This window comes from Talpa occidentalis, unplaced genomic scaffold (assembly GCF_014898055.3).
Source record: "Talpa occidentalis isolate TD23 unplaced genomic scaffold, MPIMG_talOcc4v2.1 talOcc4.5, whole genome shotgun sequence".
Classification (NCBI taxonomy): Eukaryota; Metazoa; Chordata; class Mammalia; order Eulipotyphla; family Talpidae; genus Talpa; species Talpa occidentalis.
This window is the reverse complement of record NW_023604861.1, coordinates 41166956-41193019: the sequence shown is the minus strand read 5'-3', so window position 1 is coordinate 41193019 and position 26064 is coordinate 41166956. Positions and strand designations below refer to the sequence as shown.

Genomic DNA, 26064 nt, shown 5'->3' with positions numbered 1-26064 from the left:
TTGTGATTTTGAAAAGGGTAAACATGAATAACTGAAAGGAGATATTGATTAAAGAAGTAATATGAACAGGAATAATGGAATTAAGTAATTGAGGCAATATTGGGCCTAATGGACCTTGTTCTCTTAATGCCTTTCTTCTGCTCTTTGTATTGAGTTGGTCCTAAAGTCGATTGGACTGTGTGCACAGAAGAGAGAGGGGAATAATGGGAGAATTAGTATTGCTGTCCATAAAAAAATCAATGTGTTGTTCTTACAGAAGGACATCAATCAGTCTGTGAAATCAATTAACCAGAATTTTTTACATTGTGCTTATAAGATAATGAAGCAGATGATGAGAAAAGACTGTATGCCTTGTACATAGTAGATACTCAGTAAATAGTTCGTGAATTAAAAACCAGAGGGTGCCACAGATTCAGTAAACAACTTAAGTGTAAATCTTTTTACCAGTGCTAATTCAACCCCATTCCTTTAACTTGACTGACTATATATATGGTACTGTGAATGTAGATTACTCAATTTCATTGATCCCTGAAGTAAGTTCTCTCATTCTACTGCCATGCAGTTCACACCAGTTCACATGACCTTAGTTCTCTGCATCATTTATGGTCTGACTCTTTTCTGTGACTTGACTTTCTGCCCTATAGAACTAGGGCAGATTACATTTTTGAAATACCATTTTGATGATATTACTTCCTATTCAGAAAACTTTAAATATCTCTGTCCACAAAGATATAGACTGATAGTACTTTTGAGTTTATTCCCCACCATATGACTTTAAAGAGCCTCTGCATTCAGATTTCTTCCACTTAACTCTCACCAACCCCCTGTGCAGAGAGGGGAAGACAGCTTTGGACCTTGTTCTCTTAATACCTTCCTTCTGCTCTATGTGTCTTCATTGTATCATTCTCTCTCCCTTTTTAAAAAACATGCACAGTATTCTCCTTGGAATCCTTTCTTTTATGTCTATAGTCCCCCAATTAGAGTTAGTTCTGCCCAAGGCAGTAGTTACATCCTTAAAACTGTATGATCAAAATCTGTGCTGTGAAGGCAATTATTTCCTGGGGTACAGAGTATTAGGACTAGAGAGTTGCAGGTGCACAGCAACAAAGTTGTTTTACCTGGGGTCTTAATAATGATGGTGTTTCCAATCTCTATAGGAGGATAACTTCAAAACCTGAACATCACTGAAAAATACGTTTTGTTATCTCTTTTCACAAGTTTACAGTGAGCTGAACTGGTATTTAAAAAAAAATCATTTCAACATTTTAATGATCTACTATGGTGAAAAGCAGAAACTAAAGACTGAAGCAGCTGTATTGTCAGCAGAAGAGCTTTTGTTTGTCTTATGCCAGCAGCCTCCGTCTGCTTAAAATAAATCTTATTCCCCAATTGATCACTTTATATCTAATACACATTATACAAACTCTAGAAAGGAAAGACTGTAATGTTTATCTTTCAAAATTGAGTTTTAGTACTTTTTTCCTCCATTGAGTTTGTCTGTATCCAATCCATTCTTTTGCCTAGTTTTTCCCTTGAAAGACTTTCTTTTAGTTGAGGATCAATTCAAGGACCTCTTCAATGGTTAACATTTTTAATAATTGTTTAAAGGCTGTTCTGAAATAAGGATATCCTTTTATTTCCCACAATGCATTATGCATTGTTAGGATGAGATATACAGGTGAGGTAGAGGTAGATAGTTTATAAGAGCATGCAATTTTTAAATTCAGTTTTTCCTAAACCCCCAAATTGCTATTTCTTCTGTTTTCGGTTCCTCCTGAATATTGGGCCCTCCTAGTGGTAGTAAAATAAAAATAAAAAATAATAATTCCTATACTAATGTAATATAAAGGATAAATAAAACTGAGAGCTTTCAGGTTAAAGATAAATACATGCTTTAGTTTTTCCAAAGTTTCATTAAAATGAGACTTCCTGAAGATGATGGAGTTGATAAAGCAACTAATGTTTATGCTGAGAGTAGATTTTTAAATCTCGGGGAGAATTGAGGGATAACCTCATGATAAGTATGAAACCCGCCCAAATTAAATGCATCGTTGATTAACTCCAGGGAAGACAAAGAAGTGGTGTAAAAACAAAATATAATCATAGCATATTACATGATTCAACTACAATAATGTCTCCACAACTATAATGATATAAAATTAGATATTTAACCAAAGTTCTGGTAGAATTTGGAGAGGATGGAGACATGGCACATTATATGTGTACATTAATAAAAAGAAAATCATATTCATCTTTCTTATAAGGAGGTCCTTAAAATGAAAAGCCAAGAAGTAATAACATAAACATGTTATGTACGTCTGTTCTCAATTTTGCCTCCTTATGGCACACATAGAAACTGATAATGTATTAAACTGATGTCATTCTTTTGGGGATATTGTAGGGACAGGAAATGTACAAATAAATATTTCTAGTTCAACACTTTTTTTTTTTTTGCTAGACAAATGCAATACTCTGCTTCCCATTGATTTGTTTTTTTTTCCTGATCAAATAATGATGGAGGCCCTAATTTGTAAAATGCATGTTTATTGTTAGAGCGCTCATCCCTTAGGTAGCTTGGTTGACAATACAAGAGCTCACTAGCCTCATATGGAAAGAGGTAACTGAAACCTTTAAAGAGTGTTTACAGGGGCCTCCCTGGTGGCACAAGGGTTTAAAGTCTCAGTACTATCAAGCTATAGCAAGCCACCGCAGCATGAGTTCAATTCCTGCTGGGGAGCTAATCCACATGGCGCAGCAGACCTCTCCTGTCTCGCTCACTGCTCCCCTCAGCAGTGTGTTTCAGTGGATGTGCCTGTTCTGTTCCCCGCTCTGTCTCAGGTGAATCTTCTTACCCCCACTCTGGCCTCCACTCCAGTTCTTGCATGCATGCCTAAATAAATATATTTTAAAAAAGAGAGAGTGTTTACAGGGCTACTGTTTGTAGCTTTGTCCACCTGATCCTCTTCCCCGACTCCCTAAATTTCCTTCTGCCAGCTGCACCATGTGCATCTAAAAGACTGTCTCCTCTAGCAGCTACCACCACTTGTCCATATGGGCCCTGGTCTCTTCTGCAGCAGCCTGTTGAAGTGGGTATATGTGGACATGTTTCAGGCCTCTAAGAAAGCCATGAGTTCTGTACCCGCACACTTCGGGGTAGCTGGTGGCCGCTATAACCGGGAGCTGGGGTTCCAGCTGCCCCAGACCCCACCTACTTCCCTGAGGCCAAGGGGTATCAATACCTCATAGCAAACCTGGAACCAATTTATAACACAGCAATATGCCAAGACCTACCAGCAGGGAAGCACTGAGTTCCAGATGTGAAACAGAGACCAAAATAATTACAGAGAATGTTGAAAGCAGTTAACCTCTTGACCTAATAATACTTAGCTGTAGAAACTGTGTTATGAATAAATGATATAAGTACAAACTGATTTTTCAAAAATATCTCTGAGGTAGTGGTATTATATGTTCTGGACCTTTACCTTATCCATGCATTGGAGCAAGCTGCTTTTATGAGATGAGACGATAAAATGTATACAATTGTGGAATATGGTTTACTTCTGAAATTCAGAGACTGTTTATGGATTATCTCCATGTGTATTTGACTGTTTCCATCTCCAGCATTAAGATAAAGAAATAATGCATCTAAAGATAACAAACTTCATTTTTAAATAAAAGGATAAAATGAAGTTGAAATTAGTGGGACCGATAGCTTGCGTTATGTTTTCAGTCTTCATTTAATTATTTTCCTGCTATCCTTTAACTTGCTCCTTGGGAAGTTAGCAGTGATGTCTTAGGAGAAGAATTAGGGAATAGAGAGTAACTTTTTTTTCGAAATTAGTTAACATAGAATATAAGCACTTGAGAAAAAAAGCAGAGAATGCTCTCCTGTAGAAGGGAAGTGTGCAGTTCACTTGGTGCCCTCCATATTCAAGGCTGAAATTGGAAACAATGGAGCTTAATTTGCTGCCCAGTTAATGGCCCTACTGATTTGTTCTCATTTTTCAGACCTCTAATATGTCCTTAAAACCCTCTCAAGGGTGTTATGCTTTTAGCTTTAGGTCTCTGTGCTTCATTTTTCCTTTTGTTCTTCAAATACTTTCATCACCTCTTCCTGTTTCATCTTCTGAGAGGATCAGAATAATGCATGGTCTGCACTGAATAATTTGGATGAATTTGTGACATGTCTTGATGATGTTAAGCCACTCAGAGTCCTAGGAAATAGTACCAGCTAGCATTAGCAGTAGATTAATGCAGGTGAACTTTAGAGTCTTAATTTTTAAAAAATTTACATTTTTACCAGTGAAACAAAACAAAACATTTGCAATCTTTCTGCCCACATTACTGATTATAATTGCAAATACTTGCAGAAAGTGCTAGAAATGACTTCTTGCTCTTCCACAGGGGGCAGAGTATATTTCACTCATTTAATAGCTATTAAATATTTAAAAAACAATTTTCCAAAACTATATGTAGCATGTATATAAATCACAATGGGGAGTCCATTCTGATGTGCAGGTCTAACAGTGTTGGCATAGACAGGCTTATTTGTCTAAGAAAATTTGCCAGGAGGAAAGGTTAAATTTCTGGAGGTTTCTCATTTGAGGCGTCTTTATGAAAGTTGGAAAAATAGGGGTGCTTTCAGATGAAATTAAGATAGTGATTGTTTAGGAAGTTACTACATTTTTACCCCAGGATATGAACCTACACCTTATGATCTAAATCAGAAATAGTGGGAAACCATGCTAAGTTAGTGATTTGGGAGATAGGATCAAAGAAACTGATTAGCTCTTGAATTTTCCCAGTTGAAAATGAGTAGGGGTCATTTTTTAATGTTAAGAGACGTATGTCATGAGTGGGGTTTCAAAGGAAAGCAGGAACACATGGGAAGGAATAACGTGCAAGAAGGTAAGGAGAGAGAAACATAGAGGTTCTGTGACTGCAGAGCAGGGGGTTCCAGCAGATACAGGCAGGCAGGGAACAAGGGGCACATCTGGGAAGGGAGAGGTTCAGAAAGCAGTGAGTCAGCCAGTAGACTTCTAGATCTGGGGTTGAAATTTATTTTCAGGAGAAACATGGAGGATTTGGCAACAATTGACATGCTCAAAATGATATTTGGGTGAGATGATTCTTGCTGTGGGTTATAAAGTAACTCAGAGGAGGCAGAAGACTGGCTTATGATAAGGACTGAGGCTGAGGAAGGAAGAGGGAAAAGGGATCGACTTGGGATTTGGTGACAGGATTGATAGAGAAAACAGAAATAAAGAGAAGTTACAGATGTCTTCCAGTCAAGGCTGATTGCTGTTTTGGAGAAAAAAAAAACTCCCATCCCTTCCAGTTGAAGAAAAATCAGAAACTACCCACCCATCCTTATCCTCCCCGCACAGAAATACCACAGGGAAAAACAACAACAACAACAACAACAAAAAGACAGAGAATCCAGATTATATAGCAAATGACCCAATGTCTTCTTGTAGTGAGTTCTGTTCCTAGTTAACAAGTTACAAAACAGTGGAAGTGCAAGATTGCGAAAGATGGAAATGTATTAAATTGATAGATCTCGTTTGAATATGCTGTCTTCCATTATTCCATCCTCTTCCCGGAGATCCTAGGGATGACAGTAAATAAAGGAGTGTGATAAGAGTCCATGGTGAAGAGAGGAAGCACAGGCCTGAGGATGTCTGTGCATGCACAATAACTGGATCCTGGCGGGGATAAGCACTCCATGTCCCAGGGAGAAGGAAGGGAGACACTGGAAGTCAGCACTGTGAGCTGCTGTGTGGGGAAAGGAGCCAGAGGAGTGGTGAGGTGACATTAGACCCATGAAATTGTTTCATCTAAACTCGAAGTGCATATTTGCTTCATTCGAGCTGACAGTATGATTTGTGCTTTTCGATCTTAAATGAAGAAATATTTCCATCCCGAAGGCTTAGCTTCCACAGAGGGCTCACAATATAAACTCAACACAGTGATCCACCCCCAAACTAGCAGGGCCGAGCAGATATTCAACCACCAGAAAGATTTTTATGAGCCCCACCTTTTTTACAAATACAGTTCACACTTACAGTACTTAAAAGTAGACTGTGAAAATTCTTTAAACAGGTATTAGGGAAAAAGTATTCAAGAAAATCCTGCTCTTGATAGTGGTGGAGCTATTTAAACAAAGAATGCATTAATTTTTACATTGTAATCAAAATCAGCCAGCAATTACCCACCGACCAGGATGGATTATAATACTGTGCACTTCCTTAGTTCCAAACTGGAAATACCTTTGAATATTGTATAGACAGGGTTTTCCAGAGAAGCACAGACAGTAGATATGTGCATGTGCGCTTATGTGCGTGGACAAGTGGATGTGTAGGTGTGAGTGTGTGTGTACTACATATGTAGTAAGAAATTCATTTTAAGGAACTGATCATGCAAATAAGGTGACAAATCCTAAATTCACAGGGCACGCCAGCAGGCTAGAAACTCAGGCAGAGTGGATGTTGACTCCTAGAGTCTGTCCACAGGACAAGTTACAAGCCTGATACTTAGGCAGAATTTATGTATTCGAGTCTGGAGGTGGAATTTCTCCCCCTGGAACCTCAGTTTATGCTCTGAAGGCCTCCAAATGACTGGATGAGGTCCACTTAAATTATCCACAGTAATCTCATTTACGTAGTCAACTGATGGATAATGTTAATTGCATCTGCAAAATACCTTTGCAGTAACATCTAGGCTAGTCTTTTTTTTTTAACTTTTTTTTTTAAAGATTTATTTATTTATTTATACAAGCACTGGGTACAGTCAGAAGCACAGGAGGATGAGAGAATTCACCAGAGCCAGAGCGGGGAACAGAACAGGCAGACTGACAAAGTACACTGCTGAGGGGAGCAGTGGGCGGCAGCAGAGGTCTGCGCGCCATGTGGGACCCTCGCCCAGCAGCCAGGGATCGAACCGGCGCTGCAGAGGCTGCGGGCAGCTTCGCAGCCCAGCGCTCAACCGCTGCGCCACCAGGGAGGCCCTAGGCTAGTCTTGAACCAAATATCTGGCTAACTAACCTACCACGTTGACACATAAAATTTTACCATTACAAATTTCTTTTACTATAGTGAAAGAACAGAGTAGGCTGTTCTTTTTTTTTTTTTTTTTGGTCCCATTTCATTAATGTTGACATCTTTCCAGTGGAGATTATCTGAGGGATTGAATGGCAACAGTTTTAGTGGTCACTTTTTTTCTATCAAATTATTAAATAAAACAAGTTGTTTGAAAAGTCGGACAACTTTGGTTTCTTCCTTCTGTCCCTCATGATGCCAAATGGTTTTGTGTACTCTGCCCAGTAAGTGGGGCGGACATGGCTGATGCAGGTGACTCAGGCTCTGAAGTGACTGCTCAGCTGGCTGTGACAGTCACATGGGATGTGGGGAGTTAATATTTTCTGTGAGGAATTTTAATGTTAGGATTTACTGTCTTTTGCACATATAAATTTGAAGCCTTAATGTTATGCTCTTCTGGTTATTTGCATTTAATATGCATGCAAATTCACAATGTATACTATATGCCAAGATCATAATTTATAAATTGGTACTTTCCCTGGTTGTTAGCAATTTTGGCTGCTTTAAAAATTAATACTTTGAAGAAATATACATTTCAAATTTATAGGTAGTATCTTTTCATTTCTAGGCCAAAATATGTGGTACATTCTCTATGGGGAAGGAAGAGCTCTGCTTGAACTTTCTCTGCTTAAAAGAAGTTATGCATAATGCCACAGGTTAGAATGTTTTTATTTATCTTTTCTATGAATGAGTTTGGATTAGATGTTGCAGATGTCTGTATCCATTAAGAAGGTTGAAAAATATGTGTTTCTGAAGCATGATTGCAACCTACAGCATTCGGGTACAATTGGGGCTGAGTCATTTCAGGTGATAAACACACCTCACTTAACAGAGTTAGCCGATTGTACTTTTAAGTGGAGGACAATCAGTTCTGTGTTGCATTACCAAGAACAGGAGAATCCCAGAGAGAGGAGAGACGCTGTAGCCACTCTGGCTGCCTTAGACTGTTGTCTTGGCAACCAAAATACAGCCGTCAGTCCTTGGCTCAGGCAGGGAAGTCCAGCCATCCTTGACTCCGCTGTGACCTTTTCTCCTCCCCCTTCCAATCTGTCGCTGGGTTCTGCCAGGCAGCTTTGGAGCTTCTCTTCTCTGCACTTCTCCTGGCCACCTCCAGTTTCTGTTCTCACCCTTTTGGATGACTGAAACTCTTTACTGGCCTCCTGGCTTCTCAGCGGCTGCCTCTTGTATCACTCCAAAACAAGGTCCCCCAAAGCTTCCTTCTTGCTGTTGACCTCCTGGGCTTCCACATCTCTCCTAAATGTTAGCAGTCTGCTCTGGCTTATTAGTTAGAACAATTTTTTAACATCCTTCTTTCTCCCTGAGCTGCAAATCTTCATGACCATTAGGCTCCTTCCACAGCTGGCCAACACTGCAAACTACTTTCTCTCCTACATCTCTAAGTTGTCTGCATTTCTCTCAAAATCAGCCCCCCTTAAGTGATAGTGAGCAAAGAATCTCCAGAGACAAGATTATATATTTTTGGCACCATCATTATCACCAGCCTCATAAACATTGTCACCAACTTCTTGTCAACCCAGTATTAGTAGCTGCACAAAATGAACTAAATTCACTTGACCTTAGACACTTACTCAAAACTCAAGTCAGGGCCGATGCCTGTGGTGGAGCCTCCAGGTGAAGGAGTTGAGCAGGAATGAGAGCCTGTTGTGGAGAACGGGGTCTGGCTGCTGGTTGTGGGAGAGCCACAGGGCACAGGGGGTGTATGGAAAGCAGCTTATATCAGGTGCTGGCACCCCAGAAGGTGGTGGGCTTAAATATCCCAAATAACTCTCTTGCCTTCTCAGGCTCAGGGAGGTGATTATGATAAATGGGAGCTGGGTTCCCAAGGGCTGACTTGCTATTGGTTGTGGCTGCTTTTCTCTTAGCAAAATGTGCCTCGTCAGGGTCTTTAGAAAGCACCAGGACTTTGCAGAGTTTGCTATTCTGACCAGTGCTGGAACCATCTAGTTTCCTGCTAATACCTTCTGTGAGGCATTGGTCATTAAGATATGGCAGCTGGTCCTTGGTTTCTGTGCAGCCTGGATCCTGAAAAATGCAAGGTGGGTGGGAAGTGCAGTGGGAAGAGACAAAGGAGAAAAGAACAAAACAATACTCAACAGAAATGCATTCTTACAGATCCTTCTTGGTATTTCTCACCGACACATGTGTTCTTGGGCACAGCTGGATCTGTCTGATTAAGAGACAACTTTCCACTTTTACCTCCCACCAACAAAGTCACCTTTGGTTATCCTAACTATGTGGGCACAGAGCTAATGGGGCACTGTTTCCCAAGTCATTTGTGGACTGAGGGGCATCATTTAGGAATTTGCAGCAAGGCATCCTATCCGCTTGTCGAAGCCTTGACTTAGATATGTGAACTTCAAAAGCAATCAATGAGAAATTTTCTATAAAGAGGGGAAATCATCAAAAGGAAGACTGACTCTATTCCTGCTCCTTTAGAAACCATAAATGGTAGGGAATCTTACTTTTGTTTTGGAGTTCATGGATGTTTGATGAATTTTATATTAATACCAGATGAGGATAACTTAACTTTGTGATAATAATGACATCAGACAAAATATGCTGCTGTGGATTCTCTTCCTCCTCCTTCCCTTCTCCCTTTCCACTGCTCTACCTCTTCCTTTTTCGGTAATAAACACAGTAGCTAATAAATGTATAAAGTATTCTGGTTGGCTCAGAGATACAGTCTACTGGCTTGGGTTGTATCATGGGTAACTCCAGCCCTCAGGCCCATGGGCTGCGGGCGGAATGGCCTTCTAACTGTCACAGAATGTTCAGGGCATGCATGCCACATGCGTGTTTCACACACAGCTCAGGAGCCCTGAGTGTAAGAACTTGAGACTTGTTCGCTTCTGGAGGTCCAATAGGTACTGATCCCTCCCATGGCTTTGGATTCCCTCAAATACTCTGGACCCAAGGAAGTGCCAGGATCCCTGAGAGAAAGCCATAAATGAAAAAAATTTGCCAGAGTAGACCAGACTAGATATCAAGTTTGCATGTCCAAGGAAGCAGTGGTTTCAGGTACCCCTCAACCCTCCTCAACCTAACTAGCCTCTCTTCAGCTCCCCTTATGAACAACAGACTCCTCACAAGAACCACTAAATGTGTCACAGTGTAATTGAGCACTGAGACATAAAGCGGGGTTGTCGTTCTGTAGTTCTTGAGTCAAACCCTGCCTGTGGCCTGCCTGTTAAAATTGTAAGAACCAAAGACTGAGAGTGTTTTAATATTTTTAAAGTGTAGGGGAAAAAAAGTAAGGACAAATGTGCTACCGAAACACATTATCTAAAGCTTCGAAGCCTAAATATTTATGATCTGACCCTTAACAGATAAAGGTTGCTGTCCCCTGCAATGAACTGGTCAGCAAGGCCTAGGGCTCTTTCCTAGAAGCCCTTTTTGAAAGAACAAGGCCCAAGAAGGCTTTCAAGTGGTTGCTGGGACTTGAGGTTTTTTATGCTAAAGGAAGCAATTTGTCCAGAGAATGTTGTCAGCAGTGTCTGTTTATTGTACCTTTTGGGTGGCAGGAAGGCAAAAGTCAGCAAAACAGAGGAAAAGCTGAGGAACAGAAGAAAGGAAGGATGTCAGGCAGCAGGCCTTTGGTCTGTCTGTACAATGGACATCCACTGTCCCCACCACAGGGATCCTGAAGGGAGTAACTGAAGAAAGGATTCCCTGGAGGGGTGCAGAGAGTGGGGACTTAGACTATTGCCTTAAGCATGACACAGCTCAGCATTGTGAGTGAGGAGGCTGGGGACTTCACATTTATGTTCTATAGCTCACAAAGTACAGCTCATTCTATAATTGTGAGAATAGGATTGATGCTTAGTCAGGGTTAATGCATGTCCTGCTCATGGTCATATAGTTATATGGTAGAAGTAGAAACAACTCAGATATTCTGGCTCTAACACCTAAGCACCATCTCAGAATCAATGAATGGCCAATACCACGTGTTAACTCTGTCCTGCTTCCCACCCCAACACAACAGCCTCTCACTCCTTCTGAAATGTACTTGTAAGTTCATTAGGTTAACACATAAAAAAAATAAGTGGTTAGAGCGGAATCATTTTGTGTGTCTCAGCTTAGTCATTTTCTCACATGGAAGGTATATGTGGAAAAAACTCTTACCAAAGCGTGAAAGGTAATTTGCACTCTCTGGGTAGTTTATATATATTTCCGAACTTGAGTTAGGACAGGCGATTTGGACATTTTATTTTGACTTTCATAAATAACCTATGAAAAGAGCAATTGTGAGAAATAACTCATGGCATGATGGTAATCTTAGTTAAAACTGGAGCTGTTTTCAGTTTTTTGCTGTAGATGTCAGAACAGGATGCTATGCAACAGATAGAGTGGCCTTTGTGTGCGCATGCGTGTGTGGTGGATGTCAAAGATTGTCATTCCTACGGGATAGGATAGGAGACGATGTTACGCACTTTCCACCAGCACACTTTGATATTTTTGTCTTGGTAAGTGTGTGGGGGAGCCCGATGTGTTCTGCATGGGCTCCAGCCCTCAGTCTCAGTCTAAACCTGAGGATGAATTTGGTCCTGGAGCCAGTGTCACTGACACATGCGGTACACCCACAGGGAAATCCATCACAGGAACAGCAATCCAGCCTTCTCTGGGATCTAGCCACATCCATATTCATATAAGGAAAACCCTGAGTGTTTTCACTGAGAATGATATTTAGGGACTCTGGGATATCACTGCCTTTACACTGCTCATAAAGTATGTTAAAAAATAAAGCCTTAAAAGTCATGCTTTGAAGAGTGAGGACAAGAAAACGAGTGTAGCAATTCATGCAGTGCACATTCCTCAGAGCAAGAAGGAGTGTCACTTTCTCAAAGGAGGTATTTCGTCTCTCCAGGTATCTTTAAAACGGCCAGGTTAGCCATAGTGGCTCAGGAGCTGACCTGGATTTCTGACTTGATAACTCTTTGTAACTTTTTAGATTGTAGGAGTGTAGCTCAAACGTCATTTATTAGGGGGTCTTTCCCCCACTCAATTTGGGTGTTTCCTCCACCCCCCAGTTCTGCTTCTGTCTTCTCTGCCTTACCATGTTTTATTTTCTTCACGGCAGTTCTTATCTCTGGTACATAAATACCACAGGAGGAGAAGCCAAATATGACTCTGGTGTGCTGTTGTGTTCTGTAACTCCTAGGTCAGTGCCTGGCCTGTGGTGCTCAGTGAATCCAGAGTGTTAACAATGAATGAACAAATTAGTAATTGTGTGCTTTCCTGGTGCTCAGTCCCACAGTGTGGAATCCAGATACTGGGTTTTGGGCTTTCCTTGGTAGAAGAATATGAGGAAAGGACCTTAGCTTTTTACTATTGTAATGACAAGTTGCCATAGACTTGGCAACTTAAGCAATACAAGTTTATGATCTTAAAGTTCTAGAGATCATAAATCCACCACAAGTCTCATTGGGCTAAAATCATGATGTCAGCAGGGCTGTGCTCTGTTCTTGAGACCAGGAAATATCTGTTTTCTTTCCTCTTTCAGCTTCTAGAAGTCATGTCCATTTTTGGTTTGGGGCCCTTTTCCAGTTTGAAAGTCAGCAATGGTGGCTTGAGTACTTCTGAGCCACCATTCTGGTTCACTTCAACTTAGTGTTCTTTACTTTCAAGGACTTGAATGATTGGATTGGGTTTATTTGGATAATTTAGGAAAATTTCCCAGCTCAGTGTCTTTAACATTAACCATATCTGAAAAGTCCCCCCCTTTTTTGTGTCATATAAGATAATTAATTCATTGGCTCCAGGAGGAACCCCACCTTTGGGGAAAACCCCATCTTTGGGGAACCCCATGTTTAGGGAACCCATGTTTGGGGTCATAATCCTGACTCTGAGAGCATGAGCAAGACATGAATTTACTCACAGGAAAGGTGGAGAGATGGTCCAGCCCAGGGAATCAATTCTCTTCTAGAATATACATTATAAAGGAGAGAGTCCTTCCAGCTCATTTATTCATTGAAAAAGATATATTTGTGGAGCTTCTCACATTCTCCTTGATAATTTTATTTCTGATGGAAGAGTGGATCAGTGTAGTTTGCTGCTATATAGGCTTAGGTGTGGGATCCTAGAGAATTTCACCTGAGTTCAAAACCAGGCCTGACAGTCAGAAATGGGGTCGGTGTGGTTAAAAGGGAGTTGAAACATCAGTAGTGGTGGTAGTGGTGACAGATCACATTTACAGGGTACAAGCCTATTGGAGTAGTTTGTATAATTCATGTAATCTATACAAAAATCTTGCAATAGAGGTACTATGCTAGTATGAGCCCCTTTTTACAGATGGTGAAACTAAGGCACAGAGAAGTTAATTAAGTTACCCAAGATCACACAACTATTATATGATTGAGTCAGGAGTCAAAATCTCAGGCCATTTGGCTTCAGGCCCTGGTCTTTAACCAACTGTATACCCTGTCTCTCAAGGGGCTAATTAGACAGTAGTCAGAGAAGACAAGGAATGACAAGAGTGGGTGCTGGGAGCCTCAGATTCTGTGCAGGTGTGCAGCTTGGGTTGTTACTTGGATCTCATGTTTTCTGCCTCAGTAACAGATGGCAGACCCCTCTGTGTCCTCCTTCCATGGGCGATACAGAAGGTGCCGTCTGTGTTGAGGACGTGGGACCACACAGCCCGCGAGCCTCCCTGTGATTGCTCGGTGAGAGAGACATTATGTGCTGTACAACTTGCTAAACCATCTGTTGGTCTTCTGGGTTTTGTGAAATACAAAGAGTGAAATAGTACAGAGGAAAGTATCAGAAGTCTGAGCTTACATGTATGCTTCATCAGTTGCCAGATCTGGGACTGAGACTTTGTGAAGACAGAATATTAATTCAGCTGGTCTGTATCTACTGGGTGGGAGAAAGACTTAATGATTTTTGAGAAGCACTCTGTAAATGCTGCTGATTACTGTCCACAAATCTAAATGACAAGGAGAGGAAAGGGAACAAGTGTGAGCCCACAGTGCCCTGAAAGGCTGTTTGGCTTGTGTCACCCTGGTGGTAAACCAGAGCGCGTGAGCACAACATGAAATTTTCTTCTCAGAGCTTCTATGAGACTGATTGATGGTGGGGATTTACAGGTTGGCCTGTGAAAGCATGTAATCAATCAGGGCATAAGAAAGGATATCTTGTCTTTGGCGTAAAGATCCATCCAGAGCTCTAATACCCTGACAGAGGTCATCAGAAAGAGAAGCCTCCTCCACTTGTCTCCATGCCCCTCATTTTAGAAGCTGTAGGGTTACCAGCAGCCCCAAGGATTTCTTGCATGAAGTGATATTCTCTAGTGGGTTTGTGTAAATGTGTGAGCACAAATGACAGCTCTGAGTTCCAGGCTTCTGAGGAAGTGCAAAAACTTACCTTGGAGTTAGTGAGCCTCTGCAAATGCTTACTTAAATAATCAATCCTGCACAACTGTCAAGAGCAATGAAGGTGATGAGATTTTACTCTGCCTGGAAGCTAGTAAGTTAACCTGCCATAGTTTCATAGTGCTGTCAGAATACATGAAACTCCTGGGTTAGGCGCAGAAGACTTTATTCCTCATGGCACAAGGCATCATGAACCTGTTTGCATGCATCTCCTTTGTTCTCAGTTCTCATGAGTGTGGGGTGGGGGATGGCAATGAAGAGCTGGCCCATGTGGGTGCTTAGAGCACAGTGGGTCTGGATCACAGATAAGGAACACAGAATTAAAGAAATCACCAATTTCATAAAGGACTGATGGCAAACTTACCCACTTTTTATTTTCCTGGTCAGGAAACAGATCTGTCTTGTATCCTGGAGGGTGATACTATCATTATCCTGTTTTGTACAGTTTGCTTTACAAACATCTTTGGAAAGAGAGCCTTGGACAAAAGTTGTTATGAAACATAGGAATGTAATGCCTCCTAATAGAAGCCAATACATAACTAGATACATTCCTAATAATTACTACAAAAACTGTTTACTTTTAAGTATACAGCATTGTACCAGTGAGTTGACATAATTTGAGTTCTGTATGAGAAAAGAAGCCATTTCTTTTCACTTAGAAAGTTCTACTCAATATTTTAGATTTTGGTTACTTAAATATTCATTGGCCATGGAGTTCAGAACTCTTAAGGAATTGGTAATTAAATGATATTTTAATTAAAAGTTGTTAGAAAAGTTAAGAATTTGTGCTTTGACAATGGATAATACAGATAGACACTTATGTAAAGATTTTTGTTTAGAGCAACACACATTGTTTTTATTTTTTTTTTTTTGAAAAAAACAAACAAACAGGACTTTATTATTCCCATCAGAAAGGGCAGGTCTTCACGAGCGAGGGCGTGCGTTCTGGCGGCAGGGAGAGGCCCTACTTGCCGGCGATGAGGGGGTTCCGCAGGACCACGATGACCGAGTCCCTGCGCAGGAACATCTTAGAGATGTAGAGGTCCTTGTTGACCGGCTTGGACTTCTTCTTGCCCTTGCCGCTCTTGGGCACCTCCGTCCACATCTCCTTCACGTTCTCCAGCACCATGTTGCAGTGCCTGTCAAAGGCCTTCACACGGCCCAGGAGCTTCTTGTTGTTTCGGCAGTTGATGAGCACTTGGGTATTGTTCTTGACCGATTGTGTGAGCACAGAGAGGGGACCCGTGTTAAACTCCTCCTCCTTGCGCTTCTGCAGTTCCTCTGGGGTCATCTCACTCTTGGGCTTGTTGAGGAGGCTCATGGTGGCGGTGGCTGCGCTCCCAGGTCGCTCTCGTCTCCACCGCGTTGTCCAGCCGGGGAAGAACACATTGTTTTTATTTCCACGATAAACTCCTAGGTGTATTTTTATTGGAAAATTTATTCTTTAATGCATAAATTTCTTCACATTCATTTTTAAAATTAATTCCAAAAATATGTTGTCTTTAATATGGGCATGGTTAAAAATTTTGGACTTATTATTGCCTGCTCAGTAAATAATCAATGATAGCGTGAACCCAAATGACTTGGATTATCAACAGGATAACTGAACTTTGAATGTTTTTTTTGATTTAACTATGACAAAAGGACCCACATGGTGCTTTAAACATCCGGATCTTCTACCTGGGCATTGGTTGCAAAGCTGTGCATGTGACCTGAGGTGCAGCTGGATCTGAATTGAATGCCAACTCTGCTCCTTCTGTAACTTACTTAGAATATCTGAGCCTCAATTTCCTCATCTAAAAATGGTGGATAATGACTACTGAATCATAGGATGGTAGTACAGCCTAAATGAAATAAGTTATTCAAAGCTGATACATTCCTTTAATAATGTAAAGCGAATATTGCAGTCAGTTCAGGACCATTACAAAGTATTTTTGATTACTTTCAGCTTGGGTGAAGCCTTAAATTCTTAGTTAAATTCCTTCTCTAAAGTACTCATTTATTGTCTATTATTTTTCTAGTTATCTAGGTGCATTGGGGAATTAAAATCATCCTTTAAAAATCATCCCATGGATATCAAAAGCTCATAAATTGCTAGATGCTAATGGGAAAGTCAAGAATCTGCTCTGACTTATTATTGCAGACGTGCACAGAGCTATCTAGGGAAAAGCAAGGGTTGACTTAAATTCCCAGAATAAGAAGCTTTGCAGATTTCAAAATATGTCACTCACTATGAAATTAATTCAATTATTTGCCAGCCACACACATACTAATCAGGTTGAAAGTGTGAAAGACCATGGGGAAGAATGGCCAGTTACCTTCCTATAACCAGTGCTGTTATTAAGAAATGATGACAGTACACATGGGTATACAGATACACACATGTACACACATACATGTATATATACACCCTCACATGTATATATATCACCCTGTGATGCCCTCAGTTTTATGGGAAATCAAGAACTGAATATTCAAAAACTAATTACAATTAATTAAGATGACTAAAAGAGCTATGACGGTTTGGGATTCTATTTTTATCAATTTAATCAATCTCTCCGATGTAGGAAAGAGGTTTTAGATTTGACAAACAACTTAAAGCTTTGCAGTGGGACTGGAAGGAGAAAGCACAGCGAGCTGAAGAATATTAAGTGAAGTTCTGTACTTTTCAACTAAACAGCTACACCATTCTGAATCAGAAGGCGGTCATGACTGAAGAGAGGGAGGAAGAGTTGATGTACTTCAGCAGATGGGATGATGGAAGATAAACAGTCAGGGACTTGCCTACTCCTGCCATATAAATCTCTATACTTGCTGCTACCTTGCAGAGAACAGTATTATATGATGAGACAGCTCTTATAGCAGGTGTATGTGTGGTATATATGTACATGTATGTGTGTATGTGTGTGTACATGTGTGTATCTGTATACATATAAAACACATACAGTATAAAATGTCTATTTATGTAACATATATATTTAGTCAATATGTCTTCAGATTGTGTGTAAAATGTTGTAGGCTTTTCTTAGCAGTGATTGGGTTAAATATTTATTTCTAGCTAAGTTACCATATGCCTAAACCTTTAAACTTTTCAAATGGTAGCTATTCTGAAGGGAGAAAAACAAAAGGAGTTGGAAAGTATTTCAAAGGTAGTCTCAAATAATTCTTGATGGAGATAATGGATGGAGGTAGTGGATAACACTGATACTGATATTATTTTTGTTTATCCTGATTCTCATAAAATAAGCACCTACCATGACCAGCCACTGTGCTGGGTGTGTAGTGAGGAGGCTGATCATGGTCACTGGCATATCTTAGCTCATTCACAGTGGGAGAGTAGACAGGGGAACACAAACTGTACATGCACACCCACAGGCAGAGAGATAAAAGTTTTTGAATCTCACCCTTGTTCTCGGCAACATTATAATATGGTAGGAAAGTGCACATTGGGCAGGTAGGACACACACGTTTTAAGTGGGTTGCTTGTGACCATCCATAATGTTTCTTGATAGATTCAAAATTGGAGTTAATTTTCACAGGTAATATTTTTTCCTGCATAATTGTAATCATTTTACTTTGAAAGACAGCGACATGATTGTTTTGTCTCATTTTCTGTTTATGTATTTCATTCCCTTGGACCTGCATATAATCACAGATACAAATGTCCCACACCTTCTCCCTTTTATACAAACACAGCTGTAGCATAAATAAGGAAGTAAAATATGAGCTCAAGTGGAGGACGTTCAAACTTTAGGCTCTATTAGATAGGAAAATGGATATTCCAATAAATAGAGTTGTTGAGGCTGCTGCAAGTTATGGGCACAAAACTGCAGGGTCAGCATTTTTAAGATAGTGTCATGGATGAGTAGTTAATTAAGTAAAGGCATCCAACCCCAGTGGAATCTCAGGGAAATGAGGCCTACACTTTCTTCTCCTTGAACATCGGGACAAATTGGTCTTTGATTTCAGTGTAGCCCTCTCTTGGGTGATTCTGTCCTAAGTTCTGTTGCTATTACTTTGAAAATCTTTTTTGTTGAAATGACCTTAGTGTCACAGATAGCCATAGGCTAAATTTAATTGCTTTTCTAAAAATATAGTCTTTTCCTCCCAATAATTCCTTCAATTCATAACATGCTGGAAACTTTGTATATACTCTTCCTATTCTTTACCTTATCCATTTATTTATCACAAATGACAGATTTTTAATGGGTGGTATTTCTCTCAGCTTTCAGCTCCTAGCTTTTTTATTTGAAGTATTGAGACAGATAAAATTGTGTGTGTTTGTGTGTGTGTGTGTAAGTCATTTTCCCATTGAAATAATAAATCTTTATAGAATAGTGGTAGGATCTTTGGAAATTGTAGACTGAATTGCATAGTGACTATTAGCATATGTTGATGTGGTCAAATTCTCTATTTTTTCTTTACATATATGTAAAATCAGGATAATATCTAATGCTTTTGTTGTATATTAAAGTTGAAAAACATTTAAAATAGTACCTAGTTCATAGGAAGTGCTTAATAATAAATGCCATTGTGGCTGTTATCTTTTTGCTCACTATTTTTGCATTATTTGTATTTTGAGACTTTGTAAAATGAAACACTTATAAATTTAACATGTCTTAAAAGGAACGTGAGACCTCTTTTAAAAATTTTATGTGACCAATAGAGTCTCTGATCAATTGAATTGATTGAAATCACACAGTTGGGGACTAAGAGGTCTTGAGGGCAGGAGTCAAGCTTGTTCTTATGTTTATCACCCATGGTACTTTATTCAGAGCAGGAGCTTAACACATTTGGACTAAACTCTAGGGTCTGATTTTAGTTCCTATTGCTAACTAATTGTGAGGTTACTCAATTCACCTTTCTGGACTCGGGATTTTTGAGATCCTAAGGTCAGATTTGAAGAATGAAAGACCTGAGATTTAAATTCCAGCTCTGGTTCAAGGTATGTGGAGTTTCCTGGTTAGATATTCCTCTAAATCTAGATGCTTTAAACAGTTCTTTAACACTTATTTAACAGAGACAATGTTTTATTATGAAACTGATTTTCAGTAAGAAAAATACAATTTATTAACAGATTCACTATTTTCTCTGGCTAAAACAGGATCAATATTCTGGGGGTAAAATAGTGAGAGTTTTTCTGTTTTGGTTTTTCTGGATTTTAATGTAAAATGTATATATGTGTTTTCTAAATCAAGAAAGTAATTGGGGGGTGTGTAGTGAAAGTCTGACATCTTGATAATAAAAATCTCACTTGCTTCGGTCCAAGAATATCAGTCATGTTCATTTGATTTCAGAATTTTGCAGGTAGTTAACAGCAGGTTACTCCAATAAGGTATAGGTGACAAGTTGTCTTTGCAGGATTGAATGAGCGGGTGGGAAGGGAGACATGCTTGGCTTTGTGCTCCTTGAGAGTGCTGTTTCTTTCATATTGTGCTAGCTGTACGAAGGATTGCATGATGATATTTGAGTTGATTGGTGTATAATACTTAAATAACCTTTTTGCACTCTAAAGAAATTGACTTCTAAGGAATTAGCTTATTGCCCTGAGATTGATTTGCCTGTGGTTCTACCAAATGCATAGACTTGGAGGAATTATTTAACAAATGCATAGACTTGGAGGTATTATTTTTAACCTCTCTTGTACATCATCTTCAAAGAGCAAGAGAGAAAGAAGAAAGGAAGAGAATTCACACCAGCTAAGTCTTTTCTCTTTCTGTTTAAATACAAACTTATCTAGAACTACCACTTCCTGCTTTTTCCCCATTGGCCAGGTCAAAAGCACATGACCACTGTTTGCTGAAGAGGATACTGGAGAAGGCAATATTTCATATTTCCATTAGTTTTTAGCTGTTGCTGATGCCATCCCTTTTCCTCTCTTTTAGCAAAAAGATTGACAATCCACAAGTTGACGGTGGGTATTGGGCCAGTCAAACCACAGGTATTTCAGACTGCCTCTAGGGATTTCTCGGTGCTAGAAGTACTGCTATATAACTCATCTAGTGAAACCTGGCAAATAGTAGGCCCACAAAAGATAATGTATTTCTCATGTCTAATACCCTGTAGACTGATAGATGCAATAATGATGTTTTAGAAAAAAGTACACACCCACATTTAATGTAGATACTGTTTTAAGATGTATCTCATTTTCAAAAGTGTTACAATATGAGGAAAGCATGCATCCCATCCTGAAATTTAGAAGCTGTGGCAGTAAATATGATTGTGATGAACCTGAAAATTTAATTATTTTACCATAAATGACATTTGTTAGTAGGCAATAAACATATGGTTTCAACTCAGAAGTAAAAACAGAGATGATCCTTTTACATAATGTATACTTTCCTTTGAATGTAATAATTTTGTGGAAATATTTTAAAATTAATATTGCAAAGCTGCCCCAAGTGTTTTTATACAATAAATGCCATAAAAATAACAATAGATATCTTCACGTATTAATAAAAACAACACTGAGAAATTTTTAAAGAAAACAATAAAAGGTGCAAAGGACATCTTTGAAAACATACAGACATAAAAGCCGTGCTGGGTCAGACTACCGATCTACCCATGGGAGGTACTGTTATCAACCCCAAAGGTTAAATGCTACCTTTAATTCAGACTCTCCTGATCGATACTGTTTATTTTCAGTTTAGATTAATTAGTAAACATGAGTAAAAACAGATACTAACTAGTAGTTGATCTGAGACTAATGGCGAAGTGTCATCAGTGCTAATCTTCTTAAGAAAAATCTTGGTTCTTAATAATTTTATATAAAGATGACTTTCTTCTCATTAACTAATTTTGCCTAATTTATCAATTTTTTTTAATATCAGAGGTTTTATATATATATATATATATATATATATCACATTTCTCTGTGTGTGTGTGTGTGTGTGTATGTGTGATGGTGGTGAATGTGTTAATGTTCATGCCAGGTCTGTGACTGCTCATAGTTCCTAAAGAAGTGTATATACTCCTAGAACAAAAGAAAACTAAAACTTAAGGGCCTCCCCAGTGGTGCAGTGGTTGAGCACTGGGTTGCAATGCTGCCTGCGGCCGGTTCGATCCCCGGCTGCTCCCCAGCCACCGGAGGAGGGTCCCACATGGCGCGCAGACCTCTCCTGCCGCCCGCTGCTCCCCTCAGCAGTGTACTTCGGTCCTTCTGCCTGCTCTGCTCCCTGCTCTGGCTCTGGTGAATTCTGTCACCCTCCCGCACTTCTGACTGTACCCAGTGCATGTATAAACAAAACAAAACAAACAAACAAACAAATAAATGAATAAATAAAACATGCCTCTATAAAACAAAACAAAACAAAAAAAAAACTAAAACTTAAAATCCCAGTTTATGGAGAGTTTATTCTGACCTGGAATCTTCAATAAATTTATTACATAATTCTGAAACATCAGTAGTAGTTCTGAAATCCAGTTTTCAGGTATATTATACCTGAAACACAAAGCATCTCTTACCAGTTGTTTCATCATAGTCTAAATTTATGTCACAATGTACACACAAATCTACACCCATGCATACATGCAAACACATGCATTCACACTTGTAAACAAACACATGGACACACAGTTTTCACACATATAGAATATATAAATTACATTTTAATATATAAATATATTTTAAAAGATTATGAAACAGGTTTGGATAATAAAATATTTAATCGTAAATAAAGACCCAGCTAAGCAATGCAGCTGGGAGATTTGGGGATTAAAAAAAAAAATAGCCATTTGGTCCTATTATCACGTACTATATGCTACACAGCTTTAAATTTCTTGATTTAGTTATCAAAGTAGTGTATTATGTTAAAAATCAGTTCTTTAGAATCTTTGCTAAAGTGTACCTTATTTCAAGAAATTTTCTTTGAAGTAGGGGGTCAAATATAGTTTTCTGAAAAAGACCCCAGACACTTAGGATAATAGTTTGAGTTAATTCTATTTCGCTGGGTGAGGTCTCACTGTGGGGACACAATGCCCCACTTTGGCTGAGATGCTGTTTCCAATAAATATGGAAATTATGACTTCCAGTGCTGTGACCTGGTATGAAATCTCCTGGGAAATAACTTGAAACTGTGTGATAGGTTTGAAATTAATTCCTGCCCCCTCCCTCCTGAAATATCCAGCCTGTATTTACAAGATATACCATTATTTCACAGCCATCCAGAAAGATGAATCAATGTACTTCTATTTTATAGAATGAAACCTCAGTGATAAGAATCTCCTAGACTGTACAGCCTTATTAGAGGATGAGTTGAATAAAGCCGACTGTGATTTGATGAGTTGAACAAAATGGCCCATGCCTTTGTAAGTTAAAGAGCTGCTCTTTGACCCTTCCTCCTGCTCTTTCTTTGACTTGCTTTAATGCCTCTCAGGACAGAATTATGATTGGGGTTTTTCCCTGAGCCAGATGCAGATGGTTTTGTAATGATGGGTTTCAAACTAAACGAATGTTCTCAACCTTGTGAAATCCTGGCAGAACAAAGGTGAAATGTGCCTGTCATTTTAAGATTTATTTGTTGAGGAACTGTGAGAGACTCATTATAGTGTAAATGTTGGAGGAGACTTTTATTAAGAATGGGAAGAGAAGGGAGCTGAAACAGTGTTCTGAATATCTCTGTAGATAAATTAGCTGGCACGCTGAGCATTTGTTAGTGCTGTTGTGTAAGGACTTAAATTCAAATGTGGTAACTGCCCACTGAGGTCAGGAAAATCTTAGCCTAGAAGTGCTGCTTTGATCTCCTGCTCCACCAGGGTTGGAGGATAAGAAGGGTATGGCTAGGTCTCGCCTCTGCTGGATGTTTGTGGGCTGTAGAGCTTCGGGAGCAAAGACTTGTGGATGTGCCATTGATTTGTTTTTATTTTAGGGACCAGTATTTCTGAGTAGACCCCTTAACTTTCTGTATCGTCTGCGGTAGATTGCCTGTTCCCTTTAAATCGTGCTTCAGCAGTTGAAAAAGCTGTGGGAGATTAACCCTGCTTTGTTCATTTCTAACCACAGGGAAAGGAACTTTGTAAAGATTTAGTAGATTGATAAAAACAAATACTTCAGTGCAGTATCTTGAACTCCTGGGAAGTTGATTCTGAATAAAGTTAAGGTATGAGGATCCTGCTGGGGTTGGAATGCCCTGAAAGATGAGGAGCTATGGGCTGATGCGCTGACAGGCAGTGATGCCCCCAAGCAGCACTGATACAAGAGTTATGCCTTCACCATAAAATCTGATCCGTACAGAATGTGGTGCTGCTCCTTTCGTGTCAGTGTGTGAAGTCCATTTATCTTTGCCTGTCATCTCAACAAACCTGATTTCTTTTATATGTGGGGACCCAAGCCTTGAGAAGTAGTAACTTGATCAAGGCCTCAAATTGAAGTATGGCAGGATTTCATCCATGGTCCTGTTTGCCCCAGTTTACCATGTGACACAGAATATCCACTTGCTGGTTGCCTGATTGATTTCCTTCTCTTAGTATACTTTCTAAGCCACTAGTCATTGATCACAGTGTCCCAGTATTTCCTCAGTGACTGATCTTGTTCCCTCCCACTAGGATCATTCCTTCCTGACATGTCTTCTTGCATCTCTGCCACCCACGATTTAGATGTGCTTGTTTCCCTGTCTATTCTTCAAAGGACTTTGGAGAAGGAAGCAGAGAATTCTGATTATTCATTTCAGAGTGTAATTATTCCTTTAGATTTATTGAACAACTGGAAAGTCACACTATAGGATTTTTTTTTTTTTTTTTTTGCTAAAAAATAATGAGAGTGTCATAAAGAAAAAAAAAATCATGGGTTCAAGAGTGTCCATAGTCACAAGTGGGTTGAGAAAATCCAGACAGGGGAAGGTTAGGGATGATACTGAAAAATAAACAGCAAGTTCCACTGGAGCTTGGGCAGATGCTGCATGATCTGCCTGCTTTTCAAGAGTCATCTTGTGTGTGTGTGGAGGCAGGGAGTGCTCACTAGCGTTGAGTGCACACCTCTGTTGGGTTTTTTTTTTTTTTTTGGTATCCTTGGTTTAATGGGGTTTTGGGGTACAGAAGTATGTGATAACAGGGAAAAAAAGCTTACCCCTATGACTTGCCCCTATGTAGTACAGCATGAATGCTAGCTGAACGCCTAGTGTTTGGACCAACTTGAACCAAAGGGCAAAGCCCAAAAGAGGATCATAAACTGCTGCCCATGGGTTGTAGCCAGCCAGGAGTCACATACTGTTTATTGGCCAGCTCCAAATATGGCTAACTTTCTCCCAGCTCAAGAGTGAATAAGCACAAAGATGCCCAAAGTGGTGGCCCAGAAAAAAGTAATGTTAATAGTGGGTAGGTGTTGCTTTTAAAATTTTTAATTTAAGACATACAGTTAGGGGCTTCCCTGGTTGCTCAAGGGGTTAACACCACACTGTGAAGCAATCTGCAGCCTCTGCAGCACGAGTTCGATTCCCGGCCAGCCAGGGAGCAACCCACATGGTGTACCAGACTTCTCTTGTCTAGCCCGCTGCTCCCCTCATCAGTGTGTTTCAGTCAGTCTGCCTGTTCTGTGTCCTGTTCTGTCTCTGATGAGTCCTCTCACCCACCGCATCTCTGGCCTGTACCCCAGCTCTTGTATGCATAAATTAAATACAAGTACCCTTTTAGTGTCTAACCTTCTAAATATTTTTTGTACATACGCATACCTCCTATGCACCTAAACTCATCCACAAAGATATTTTAAACTGTAAATAGTATTGTATTGGCCAGTAGTTCTGAAACATATCTTTTCAATTACTTTTCTTAGAGATTTTGTTTTAGATTACTATCTATGTCTACTTCATTCTTTTTACTAGCTGTGCATTACTCCATTGTGTGGGTGCTGCAGAGTTTATCATCTCCTATACGTTAAATTTTATGTGGATTCCCATATGGAATATAACAAACAACAGCACAATGAACTGCCTTGTACCTTTGTGGACATGTGTGAGAATGTCTATGGAACAGACTTCTAGTAGAATGGTTACTAGATCGAATGGTGGTACACATTTTGCATTTTAATAGATACCAACAAATTTCCTCCAAAATAACTACCAATTTCTTTTCTCCTCAGAGTTATGTGAAAACATCCATTCCCCTATATGTATAGCGACACTAGACATTACCAAACTTCAAACTTTTATCTATTTGCTGGATGGCAAACAAGTTGCAATGGCATGGTTGAGAATGAAATCAAATGCGCTTTTATTCACTTACTAGTATGCAGTTCTTGAATCATAGAATGTGAACCTCATGTTTAAGATCTAAGAGAGGGCCTCCCTGGTGGCACAGCGGTTGAGCGCTGGGTTTCGAAGCTGCCCACAGCTTCTGCAGCGCCGGTTCGATCCCCAGACACTGGGAGAGGGTCCCACATGGCACGCAAGACCTCTCCTGCCTCCTGCTGCTCCCCTCAGCAGTGTACTTCATCAGTCTGCCCGCTCTGCTCCCCGCTCTGGCTCTGGTGAATTCTCTCACCCTTCCGTGCTTGTATAAAAAAAAACACTGTACCCAGTCCTTGTATATATACATATATACAAGCATTTTTTATATATATATATATATATATATATATGTATATACAA

At 39.7% G+C, this 26064-nt stretch overlaps 2 protein-coding genes across 16 annotated transcripts in view; one reads left to right on the top strand and one right to left on the bottom strand.

Moving 5' to 3' along the window:
* Nucleotides 1-26064, top strand: part of ENOX1 (ecto-NOX disulfide-thiol exchanger 1) — a 522650-nt gene that overhangs the window by 132348 nt on the left and 364238 nt on the right. For 14 of the 15 annotated variants that reach the window (XM_054701771.1, XM_054701766.1, XM_054701762.1 and 11 more), the window contains one exon: nt 7666-7753. The exons of the other annotated variant lie outside the window; for it this stretch is intronic. The gene's annotated coding sequence lies outside the window, so the exon portion shown is untranslated. The remainder of the gene's footprint in view (nt 1-7665; nt 7754-26064) is intronic. 15 annotated transcript variants of the gene reach the window in all.
* Nucleotides 15365-15850, bottom strand: LOC119258733 (small nuclear ribonucleoprotein Sm D2-like). The gene has a single exon (XM_037526968.2). It carries the CDS (start codon nt 15804-15806, stop codon nt 15450-15452), a length of 357 nt encoding a protein of 118 aa, XP_037382865.1. The 5' UTR covers nt 15807-15850; the 3' UTR covers nt 15365-15449.

Coding starts and splice junctions, on each gene's coding strand:
- LOC119258733 (XM_037526968.2), bottom strand. CDS start 15,806: ATGAGCCTCCTCAACAAGCCCAAGAGTGAGATGACCCCAGAGGAACTG.